General features: G+C 36.1%; 1 protein-coding gene across 1 annotated transcript in view; it reads left to right on the top strand.

Moving 5' to 3' along the window:
• Positions 1-13,400, top strand: part of ANGPT1 (angiopoietin 1) — a 159,667-nt gene that overhangs the window by 122,541 nt on the left and 23,726 nt on the right. The window contains exon 7 of the mRNA XM_021388672.1: positions 2,248-2,414. Coding sequence (XP_021244347.1) covers positions 2,248-2,414 — 167 coding nt within the window. The remainder of the gene's footprint in view (positions 1-2,247; positions 2,415-13,400) is intronic.

The raw sequence follows: 13,400 nt of genomic DNA, 5'->3' as shown, positions 1-13,400 counted from the left end.
ACTTTCAGATCACACATGAAATTAACTTCTTGCCAGTGTGCCTCACTGGCACATCTCCCTAACTTCTAGTCCAGAGGACATCTCTCCATATTACCATTCTTTAAAAAACAAGTGCTCTCTAGAAATGTTCACACTTATTCTTGAAAACTGCGATGAATCAACCAATGGCAGGTCACGTGGTTTAATTTATGGTTTGAAACTGAGAGGGAACGTTGTCTGTTAATACCATGATGAGCAATGCAGAGTGAAGGTAACTTCCCATAGTGAATGATAAGGGAAAATATTTGACATTCATTGCAGTCTGGTCTACTCTGAAAGCAGAAATACTTTATTGTTAACTTCTGTCATTTCTTTCATATGTCTGGCAGACTCAGTTTAGTACCAGAAGGTGAATTTGTATCAAAGCAAGAATATTATCCAGTCATTCATTTAATTTAATCAGGAAATTTTCACAAGGGACTTCTAAAAACATTCCTGGCATATCAGTATAAGCAAATCAGCACTTTTCCAGATTCCATTTTTCCTAACTCTGGAAATATGAATAAGCATGAACTAGTAACCTTGAAATAGTTCTTCACAAAAGTAGATTACAATTTTAAATAATATCTACTGTTTAAAGAGGACAAAAATGAAGCCAGTAGTTCTCAGGTATGAAATAACAGTTTCTAAAGAAAAATAACTTTAATATATAGTAATTTTTTTTTATGCTAAATAAAGCTTTTAAGTTAGTATGGTAAAATATTAAAAAGAACGTAAACAAGTTTAAGACCTGGAGGATACACAAAAAATATATATGATTAAGAGTGCAATTTGAACACTGGTAATATTTTCTTTTTTATTTTTCCATGTTTGAAATTTGTATAGCTTGAAAATGAGATGATCTGAATGTATGAAATGTAAGGAGAGTTAGGTACCTTTAATTACATTATCCTCTGCTGTGCTCTAGCTAATCTATACAAATATTCTCTCTCCTTAAATTGAAGGTTTCGAAGCAACATAACGCATATAGATATCTTATGCCACCTCAGCAGAGTGTGATAAAATGAAATGTATAGTAGACAAAGTCTTAGGCAATATAACCCTGAGCAGATCAAGAATGAGGGAAACAAGTAGTTTAACTGGGGATTACTCGTAGGCTGGGTCTTGTCCCACATGTACTAAATGCAGAAGAGGATTTTAAACCAAAGGTCTGCCACCTTCAGTTATGGCACACATTCTCAGCAGAATAATTGTCAGAGCTGTTCTCCACAGCTAATTTCAATTCAGTGTATAATTAAATTAATGTAACTTAAAAAAAAAATCTTTCATAGTGTGCAATAGAATTTTCTTTTGGATTAATTGTCTTAATGATAATTAGGTATAGCACATATGAAATGTATCACAATCATTCTCTAGGTCTAGTATTGCCGTTGAAGAATATACATAGGTCTCTCTGAAAGTAATGCCTTCTATTTATTACCATGGAAACTACAACAGATACAAAGAGCACAATAACACTGATAGAGCACATTCTCAGCTGCAATACACTCTTTTTCAACGTAGTCACCGCCATTAGCTGCGCATTTTTGCCAGTAATGAACAAGAGCCTACATGCCATGCTTGTAAAAATCTGCACCAGTGGAGGTGACCCACTGTTACTGTTCCGCTACTGAAATGCACCATCCACCGCCTCACTGTGCTCACAGTCACTCTTTGGACTCCAGAAACGTTCAGCAAGTATCAATGAATGTCAATGGGTGCAATTTTTTTCCGCATGGAGGAATTCATTTTCACACTTTTACTTCATTTGCATTTCTGTGTCAGATGCTATTTTGTCAGACTGCCCCTCTGCTGCCATCTGTCACACAGCAACAAAAAATAATGGACTGTTGGTGGGAAGGTTCAAATTCTACTGCCATACCACCAGCATCTGCCTCTGATGTTATGGGCCAGCATAATAAAATAGGAGGCATTACTTTTGGAGCAACCCTTATACAAATTTAGCATCCTGCTATTAATATCTTGTAATTGGGAAGCGATTGTCAATTGATAACATCCACTGCTTTCAAAAATTTCAGCTGAATTGCACAACTTTCCTTCATGGTGGGTATTGACAGGCTCATTTAAGAGACTATCAGACTAGGGCACAGAAGCTCCATGACCAGTAATTAAAATGTGTAGGTAACAGGTGATGGTGATTTTATTATTGTATAAATATTCTATGAATTATGGTAATTAAATCTAGTTGTTCTGCTAATGTTTTTCTAGGGTTTTGGTAGCCCATCAGGTGAACATTGGCTGGGGAATGAATTCATCTTTGCAATAACAAGTCAGAAACAATATTCTCTAAGAATTGAATTAATGGACTGGGAAGGAAACCGGGCATATTCACAGTATGACAGATTTCACATAGGAAATGAAAAGCAGAATTACAGGTAAGAATCTATTGAAATTCTTTTTTCTCCACTGAGTGATAAATATTGTTCGTTGTTTCCTTGTTAAATATGAGAAAGGATAATAATATGATTTTGATTTTCATGTAAAGTCAAAAGGATGCTAAAAAATGACATAAAAATCTAATTTCTCAGTGATTAAAGGTTAGACAAAAATGAACACATTTGAGAACAAGGTGTAAACGAACAATTGCATTGTTTGTGAGAACTGCTAAAAATTTGCATAAATTTTAACATATCTAAGAGTATCAGAACTCAAAACTGATTGAACAGGAAAAAAAATACGGATTCTTCATTAGAAATTGAAATTTTTTTTTCTTGGAAATATTAAGACTGAAGTAATGGAGATAGGATAGTTTCATTAACATTATTCCGAAATAAACAAAGGGGGAATCACGAAGAGGTAAAAAAGTTTTGTCCATCTCTGCTGACGTTTCAGATTAATTCTTCAATCACTTTTACTCAAACATATCTGAATACTTAAAGACAATAAACAAGTTCTGGAAATAACGAGTTGTAAGCCACATGCAAATCTAAATTGCTTTTTAACACTTGACAAATATACTAGCGCCTAGTCCAGACACATATATATCTAGCAAATATTTTGCAAACAAAGTGTGTGTTCGACTCTTCTAGAAATTATTTTAAAAATGCATCCCGTGCCATAGCAACTCTTTATTTTACTTGCCAGCATCACTATCTGTGATAGAAGCAGAAGGTAGACAAAATAAAAGCCTGATTATTGAGCCCTAGGCAGCTGGCCACTCCTCAGAGAATGCTGTTTGTCCTTTATCCAAGGAGCTGCTATTTAAATGAGCCTTCTGAAGTTGAAAAGCGCAGTTCTCAACCTTCTGCTTGCTTTTCCTTTTCTTCACAGTTGTCAGCTGTCAGGCATTTGCCTTGTTTTCTTTCAGTACCTCAAGCATAGAGCAGCATACCTTTTTCATGACTTCACGTACTGTTAATTTGAAGTCATCTTCCCATACAAATTAGATATTCTTTTATTTTGGAAGCCATTAGAATTTTCTGCTTGTGGCCAGCAGTAAATTCTGTTTCTTCAGCACTGTTTGGAAAAATAAGTGATTGTAGGTTTTCAGTACTTTACATTGGTTTCAGGAAACACAAGTTAACTAAGAAGCATTAGCCAATAAAGAGAAAAACTTCTGAGGTGATCTGGACAGTAGATCAAGGAAATCCGAAATAGAGGAAGGATAATGAAATGAAAGTGAAAGCTCAAGAAAATTGAGCAGTTATGCTATGGTGGTATAATGTACAGTTGGAAGATTTGAAAAAATTATAAAAGATCCAGGTCTAGCATTTGCGTATATTAAGTTAAAAAATGATTGCAAATACCACAAAGTGATAAAATGTTTCTAAGAAAATACGGAAACTCATTCTCATGCTGTTTTTCCAAAATCCAACCCCAATATTATGCAAAGTTTGATTCACTCTGGATTACTCCCAGTTGGTGATTTCAGAAGGGTTCTGTTTTTTCTCCAGGTTGTTTGTATTCTCTTTACTACTTTTTATTAGCTTAAAGAATCTATGATTAAAAAGAGTAATGCTGAACACATGTATGTTAAAAATATTCTTGTTTCTCTTTCAAAATGAGACAGCTCCAAAAAGGTTTCTGGGAATGTACAATAAAATGTATTTATCCCAGATGATGACTGCAAAGAAGAAAGTAGAGATGAGAATTTGTGTAGTGAAACAATAAATGTATAATGATAAATAACAGAAACAGGAAAACCAGTGTTCTACCTCACTTGAAAGTTTCAATAGCCTGGAAGTATCTAAGTGATTAATTTCCTTTCTAACACCTTTAGATTTCTTATTTACATGAAATGATTAAACACAAGGCGGTCTCTAAATACAATGAAAATACTCTCTGGCCATCTCTTTGCAAGACTTGCACTGTGTCACTTAAAATCACCACACAGTAAAAAGAGTCTGATCTTACAAGCCCACATTAAGTGCAGTGTCTCTTAAAAAGTCAAAAGAAGTATTCATAGAACTATAAAAATTTAAATTAGAAGAGACGCCCAGAGAACATATAGCCTCCACTGTTCTCCTATATAGACTCTAACTTGTGCACTCTTGATAGTCTGTCAAGACTGTTTGCTGCTTTTTGGAGCCATACAGTTATGTTCTGAGCTGTGTCCTCAGACCCTCCGGAATCAACCAGGGAAAGTCATCATGTCCTGGGATTTCAGGCACCACACTTCATAATCCTACGTATTAGTTAATGAAAGTAGATATACAGATGCTGGATTATGAACAGCAAAAATTTCAGGCTGCATGCACATCTGCTTTTCCTACTCACAATGCAGGAACAGCACTTCTAAGTGAGGCATGGGATGAAGAATGGGAGAAATAACATTTAAAATTAGCCAAACTGTTTGTACCTCAGAATCCTTAGAAAGGTTGAATATACTCTCACCTCCCTATGACAATGTATTGCAGTATTTTGTCAATCTGTTATTTAGAAAATCTTCCAATTCCTGCAATGATTCACTACCTCTGTTCTTATTCATGAAGAAAAATGATTGGATGATGAGTAAGTACTACTTAGGCAGGCATGACTTTGGGATTGCTGAAAGCATAGATGAGAACTGAGGATGGATAGAGAACATCCCAACTTTTGTGAGTGGATCATTGACTTAAGGTGATTACTTGAAATTAAAGAGAACAATCTTTGTCTTGGAACTAGCATTAGAAAGAGATTAGGAAAATTTAGATGTACCATTCCTCAGAGGAAAGAAGTTGATGGAATTTGCTGCAAACAGAATGGGGGTTTTCAGTGATGCATTTGTCATGAGTAACTTTTTGTTGCACTCCAGTAGTTTAGATAACACAGGTAATCAGCCTTATCTGAAAGTTTTTTTCTGATCTGTCTGCTTAGTTTCCTTGTTATTAGAATCGTAGTGAACCTTCAACATCCCAGATGGGGAAGACACTGGAGGACACAGATGAAACCTGTAGCTAAGCAAGAAAATAAACATAGATTTAGTGCTCAGACCCCAACACTGTTTTGCCAAATATGAATTCTACAGAATAACTCAAGAAATAGTCATGGTGCAAAATTTTGAACCCATAGTAATTTACATTTCTTTAGAAGCTTACAATTCACTTTGAAAGTCTGCTTCAGAGGGAATTCTCATGCAAAATCATATTAACAGACAGAATGATATCTGTGGTATGCATCTGTTACATGATTTGAACATATGTTTAATATTTTTTTCATGAAACAATTCTGTTCTTTATTACCACCCTAAAACTACATAACTAGTAGCACAATTTAGTGACTTTTTGCAGTGTTTGGATGAAGAGAAAAAGCATGGACTGCAGCTGCACAGACATGACTGTATCAAATCTTGCCATAGCAGTCATTCAACAGCCAGCAGGTGGAGAGAGGCGATCCTCCCCTTCTATTCTGCCCTGGTGAGACCACATCCAGAATACTGTGTCCAGTTCTGGGCTCCCCAGTTCAAAAGACAAGAGATATCCTAGAAAGAGTCCAGTGCAGGGCCACAAAGATTACAGGCCTGGAGCATCTCCTGTATGAGGAAGGGCTGAGAGACCTGGGACTGTTCACATTGGAGAAGAGAAGGCTGAGAGGGCTTCTCATAACTGTTTATAAATATCTAAAGTGTGGGAGTAAAGTTGATGGGGGCGGATTCTTTTCAGTGAGATGCAGAATAGAACAAGGGGCAAAGGGCAGAAACTGGAACACAGGAAGTTCCATACTAGTGGAAGGAAGAATTTCTTCACTGTCAGAGTGACAGAGCACTGGAACAGGCTGCCCAGAAAGGTTGTGAAGTCTTCTTCTCTGGAGGTATTCAAGACCCATCTGGACGCCTGCCTGTGTGCCCTACTGTAGGAAATCTGCTGCAGCAGGAGCTTGGGCTAGGCAATCTACAGAGGTCCCTTCCAACCCCCACGATTCTGTGATTCTGTGATTCTGTGATGCCAAACTACATCTGTCCATAAGAAGTATAACACCTGATTTCCCAAGAGCTGCAACTTGTTGTAGAACTACCGATGAGGACTTGCACTAATATAGTTAATTTTCACATGACAGAAAGGCAGTGGTGGCTACTTTTCTCTAGATTACAACTTGAATTGAGAAACTAAAAAAATAATTATAATAATTTGGATTTGCATTGAGTAATGCGGTGCATTATAGGTGTCATGGGAAAAATAATGTCATTCACAGAATATTTATTATCTCCACTGAAAGATTTAGTTATTTGCCATTTTCTTCATGAACTCTTTTTAGTCTTAAGCAATCCCATTTAAAATGAGCTCTGGTATTAACCTTCAAGCCCTTTTGATGTAGGTCTTATACACTTGGTTACAATAATATACTTTTGTACTCCTCATGTTTCAAAATTAATCAATCAATTTTGTTTGCATTTCAGCCAATAGTAGAAAATCTCTTTTTTTTTAAGGAAAGCCAAATGAAAATTCATGTGTGTCAGCCTAGAAATAATACAATTTCCACTCAGAAATTCAATTATGTATGCAATTTTATAGAATTCTGTGTACAAATCTGTATTTTTAATAGTAGTATTTGTTAAGAAAAAAAAAACCACAATCAAAAGAGCCTAATATTTCATTTCATTTCTTGTTTTTGTCACAGTTAGTTCTAGAACTCTATAATGCAGTAATATCTAGAATATGTGGGAAAGCCAGAAAAGGTATCCCAAAAACTCTAAGAAATTATTTCCTTGAGACTTTAGGAAATAAATTGGACTTGCTTTGCAAGGTATGCACTGTAGGTTGTACAGTAAGCCTTCTTCCAGGACAAAAGCAAATACATCAGTATGAGTTATTCAAAGAATATCTAATATAACAAAGATCTAACCACTTCTGTGTATCCACTTATCCATCTGTAGTCTATTTGCTCTATTAGACCTTTCAAGCCAAGTTGTTGCTATCCTCAGTCTTGCTTTTCTGTATCCCCCTTTTTTTTAGCTGGTTAATTTCCAGTTGCCTTCTCCAAACTGGTATATTTTCTTCACCAAAACTGAATAACTCCTCCATCTATTCATTTTCATATACCTGCAGAATCCACCTTCAGGGGGTTTTTGGTAGGCTCTTGATAAGAAGCTTTAAATAATTAACTTTGATTGAGCTTTTATATTTTTAGAAACTTTCCTTTGATTTTTCAGGGTATTCAAGCACAGAAGCTTGTTTTCTGACATGTTCCACCAGAGTTATCACTGTGGAACACAGTTGGCATATCATTATCTCCTTCTCCATGCTTCTACATTCATTTTTTTTTTAAAAAGGAAAATACATGAGTAAGAACAAAAGTATCATATTTTCCCTTAAAGCTTATCTACAATAAAATAAACACATCAATTCAAACTTCCTTAAGGCAAGAAAAAAAACTGCTTTGTAACAATTTACTGGACTTAAACATCATCCTGGATTTAGTGAACTTAAGTATTTACACACAAATCAAATGTGGTTTCTTACAGGTGGGTGAGATTAAGATTTCCAGTGCTAGCATTAAAGCTCTTGGAATCTAGGAACAGATTGCAGGACCCTAACTGGGACACTCGAATATCTGTACATGCCTGGGGAGAGATAAGCTCTTTAGACTGGAAGCCAAATCAGGCAACATGTAGAGCAGAGAGCTGCCTAGAGTTAGCCATTAGGAAAATCTGAAAATAGCAAGGCATCCATTTATATCCACTGATGATTCACAGCTCATGCCCTGAAAGTAAGTAGGAGACAATGTCCTATCATACTCAGAAATGAAATGAAAGAGCCTGGATTAAAGCCTTCATTTTCCAGAAGAAATTCAGGGAACAATTATAGTTTCCCAAAAGAGAATGGCAATCTGTGCTGCAGAGGAACAGACTCTTCACTGAGGCTCTAATATTGTGCAGGAAATAATTCATTGTTCAGAGGATGGGTAGGTAGTGCAGGTCACTCCAAAAGTGATGCCTCCTGTTTATTGCCATGGAAAATACAACGGATATGAAAAGCACACTTTGGTAGAGCAAATTCTCAGCTACAAAACACTATTTTGCAACACAGTCACTACTATTAGCAGTGCATTTTCGCCAGAGATGAACAAGACCCTGCAGGCTGCACTCATAACAGTCTGCACCAGTGGAGGTGATCCTCCTCTGCTGAAATGCACCACCCACTTCCTCACTGTGCTCACATCCACTGTTTGGTCTCCAGAAACATTCAGAAAGCATCGATGAATGTCAGTAGGTGCATTTCAGTCTGCACGGAGGAATTCAGTTCCACGCCTTTGCTTCATCCGCGCTTCCATGTCAGACGCCATTTTGTCAGAGTGCCTCTCTGCTGCCATCTGTCACATGGCAACAAAATGTAATGGAATATGGGTGGGTAGGTTCCATCTCTACTGCCATGTCGCACCAACATCTATTTCTGATGTCAAGGGCCAACATAATAAAATACGAGGCATTACTTTCAGAGCAGTCCTCATACATAGATAGACATCACATGTCAGTGAGGTGAGAGATGCAGTCTGAGATTGTGCTCCCTGCTCCAAAGATTACATCTCATCTTTATGACTAATCTATTTTCTTACTGATACACAGTGTTGCTCTCTTTTTAGCCTTTTTTTGCTCTATGGTATCCTAATATATTTCTATTAAGAATATCAAACAAGTATTTTAGCAAAGTTTATTAAGTCTTTATGTCAACGGACTTCACTATCTTCATGATAAGAATTCTCACATACCTAATAACAACACCAAAAAGATCTATGTGTTTCTTTAATTCACTTCTGTTAAATATTTACATAGTGTTTAAACCTATCAACCTTTGTATTAATGTAGAAATTAGTGTATTGTAGAAACTAGTAACCTCATGTCTCAGCTGGGCTTTGAGATGAAACAGTCCCTGAATAAAAGGACCTTGTGAAGGTGAGATACTTCAGCATATATGCCACCCACAAGGAGTTTTTCATGTCAAAACTATACTTCATAGGATATCCGGACATCTTCAGAACTATATGGCATTTGAATTCAGGCTGTCTGTCGCAGGGTCATATGCAATGTCTTCTGTTAGGTTCTATTTCTAATATAAAAATAAATAGCACAATAACTAATTTTAAATGGTATGGTAATTTTCTTATTTGGCACTTGAGAATGCTCACTGTCATTTTTTCATTCTTTAAATTTACGTGGTGCTGTGTAATGCCATAAACTTTAAACTATATGCAATTTATAATGACCACCTGAATATCAATTAGCACAGAGAAAATTTGTGCCCAGTGTCTAAGAGAGATGTGTAAGTACATGTCAAAAGTTATAGACGTATATGATACCACAGTGTGAGCACTTCCATTACTGACTGCTAATAACTGGTACACTGATGACTTAGCATTGCAATATAATGAATTGAGTTCAAGGGCACAAACACTGTGTTCTCACAGAGCGCCTGTGAGAGACATATTCAGAAGTAAAATGCAAGAGGAAAAAAATATATCAGTAAAATTTAGGATTACAAAATCTCTCTCTCTTTAGTGCAGATTCCATGATACTCCCTAGTATTGTGTCTAAACGTTAGGAAATGGAGCGCATTTTCAAGAGCCAGAATACAAGTTCAACTCATAAGTATTTAGCCTGGACATTGTTCTTGATGTAACTTTAATCAAATCTGAAGAAATCGACACTTCCAAATGTTGGGCTAGGTAAGGCTAAAATGCGGATACAATGAATGAGATGTGTCTTTAAAGGATCTTGGTTAGACAAATTGTGTTCTTCCTATGAATGACCAGGCTTTCTGTAAGAATGAACTAAGTGTTGACCTAAGTGAACTAAGTGACCTCGAATTGTTGACAATATTATGAAGAATTTGTTTAGCATTAGTGAAAGTATCTCCAGAATAAAAAAAGTTTAAACTTTAATTCTCCACAGTGCAGAAACAAAGAAAGGTAGAGACTGGAAGCCGGCATTTCTAACAGAGATGTGCACTGCCTGTGTCTGCATGGTTGTTGGTTCTCTCTGCCCACTCTCTCTGCTCAACAGAAGTTTGATAGACCTGTCAGTGTGGCACCAAGCCCAAGCTAATATATCCTGCCCTTTAATGGTCTCAGTGTCACACTTATTGCGACAGTAAAGCTTCCAACCAGGATGGTGTGTGGGCAGAATGAGCTCATGTCTGCTCTTGGACCCAACAGAGTAAGCTTTCATCTGCCTGCAAAAAAACATTCTGGAATTCATAGAGTGACCCTTATTTAATCTAGTCTGTTTGTGGTTAAAGTCTCTGAAGTATGTTACCAACTGCCCAGCCAACCAGATCTAAGTTGTTGTTTTTTGTTTGTTGGGGTTTTTGTCTTTTTTTTTTTCCTTTTATCATTAACACTTCTACTGGCAAATGTATCTACAACCTGATTTGTTATATGTTTGAGATAATACTAGCAAAGCAGTGTACGAATTCACATCTTTCATAGGACAAAAAGCTGAGTGTACCTGTGAGGCTTGGAGAGAATTTGGTAAAGAGATCATCCCATTTTTCCCAGAGTCAATAGCTGCATTAGCCTTGAAGAGTTTGTTGTTATTTGTAATGTGTTTTATTGTTGCTGTTGTTGAGCTTTGGTTGCTTTTTTTCTTCTGGGGGGAGATGGGAGTGAAGAGAGCGGTTGTCCCCACTGAATGGAAGCATACCTGAATTTCCTGTATCTTCCTCTGAAGTGATGGTAACAAAAAGTGGTATTATACATTATTTGTTCCACAGCAGCAATGTTGTTGGTGAGTTAGAGCACAAAGTGGAGGCATGCACCATATCTATCGAGCTCCTTATTCACATAAACCTACAAATAGATCACATTTGAGCATCAGAGCACAGAAGTATTGTGATATCTGACTTTTTGTTTTGATTTATTTGCAAAGTTAAAATAAACTTTCGTTATTATCATGAAAGAAGGAGGTACTCAATAACATTAGAAGCCTAACTACAAAGAAAGATAAATTAATGTCTAGTGCTGTAGAGAAATCAGTCTGCAGTCTTGTTTCATCAGATATGAAAGGGTGCTGAGTTTTCAATCAGTGCAAGAACAGCTCACAACACTTGACTCACATGAACATGAACCACTTCTGTTCCATTTTCTTGTATTTGTTCTTTTATTTAATGTTGTAATTTGGTTGCACTGGAGTAAAACCTCTTTGTACCTATCTTAATTCCATTTCAAGCAGAGAAGTTGTTATTCTGAATCACAGCTCTTACAAGGTCATGACCTTGGTTATTAGTGAAAAAAAAAGACTAACATGCAAGACATGCCAATCCCTGTTAGCCTGGTCAGTGTGGCACCAGCGAAGAACTTGGATCATAAATGGGTGACAGTCAGTGAAACTTTCACTCATATATGACTGTTTATCAGCCACAAATAACACCAAGGGAGTTGAAATATGTTTTAACAGTCTGTTTATATTTTTCTACGGAGGTCTTAGTGCCACATAACTCATTTTGGCATTTTTTAAACTAAATTTTGCATTCAGAAAACCAAGCAAATGGTGAAGCCAATATTTATTTTTCAAGTAAGCATAAGCGTTTCACAGAAACTCTGTTTATAATGTTTAAAATTTGTTACTTTTTTTCTGAGTACTTTCCATCAGAATTAAATCATAACCTTTGTATGATAACAGAGAAAAAGGTCAGAGAAAGAATGTAGTATTTTGTAGGGTAGAGTCACTGAAGAGTAAAAGGATCAAGCTGAAGCTGTTGCAAATTATTCAGGCAAGGAGTGGGACATGCTTGGTTGTATGTTTTCATTCTACATCCCATTTTTAATGCCATAAGCCGTTAGGCAAAAGAAAAAAAAAACAGGACATATTATCATACTTGCAGTGTGCGTGATCCTATGTGAGTAAGGGAAGCCTCTCATCCTCTTCACCTTCTTTTTCTTCTTCTCTTTCCCCTCCTCTAATTTCTTTATTTTTTATTTGAAGTATAATTAGGCTCTGATTAACCCATACACTTAGGTGTATTTTAAAATAAATTTTAAGCACATACTAAGTACTTTGCTGAGCCAGAACCAGAAGAGCTGTTGCAGATCAAGTAATTCTTGCATCTTTATTGTTGTAGAGTCTTTAAGATGACATCAAAATAAAATATGTTTATATGATGGTAAGAATGAGATCATAACAATTAAGTTCCCTTAATAAAAGCTTACATTGTTTCCCTACTTGAAAATGATTGCATTTCCTGTCATCTCCAGAAAGTGGTTTTTCAACATCCCTTATTGTTTACTGATGTCATTTTACACAGCCACCAAATTAAGCCTATTAATCCAATTAGTAGAAATTCATAAACATTGAACTGGCTTCTTCATCAAGACTGAATAAACATACGTAAGTGAATGGAAATCCTGGCAAACATTTTCTTTGAAAATAATGTCCCCAGCTGTGTATTTTCCTCTGGGATTCACCCAGTGCAAAGCATACATCTCTTGACACGAATCCCATCATAAATCTCGAAAATCTCATGCAGAACCCAAAATATTTATTTTAATGTGTTATTCATTTAGTTATTTCTTTAAATTGTAGTCTGTTGGCAGCTACAAACTAATTCCATTCCAGCTATATTATAGCAATGCTATAGCATGATTTGAGGGGGTCATTAGGTCATTAACACTGGAAAAAGTTCAAAACCAAAATCTCCGAATGCCCAAAGGAGTAAAATTGTAAAACAGGATTTCACTGCCAGAGCATAATAATTTTGAAGTACAAACAATCCAAATAAAATTGATGAAATATTAATTGTAGGCTATTTCCACTTCTGTCAATAATGATTCTTCTTCATACAGTAAAGCTCTTCACAAAGAAAAAGAAAGTCTTTTAAAGATGCCTCATACAGTTTCAATTAGCTATTGTGCCAGTGGAGGCATGGGGAAAAAGTTTATTCAGTCTAGATGATATGTCCAATTCAGTATTTAAATCATTTCTTATGGTGATTACAGATTATACTTTATTTAAC

Source organism: Numida meleagris, chromosome 2 (genome assembly GCF_002078875.1).
Source record: "Numida meleagris isolate 19003 breed g44 Domestic line chromosome 2, NumMel1.0, whole genome shotgun sequence".
Taxonomy (NCBI): Eukaryota; Metazoa; Chordata; class Aves; order Galliformes; family Numididae; genus Numida; species Numida meleagris.
This window is presented reverse-complemented; position numbering and strand designations above follow the sequence as displayed.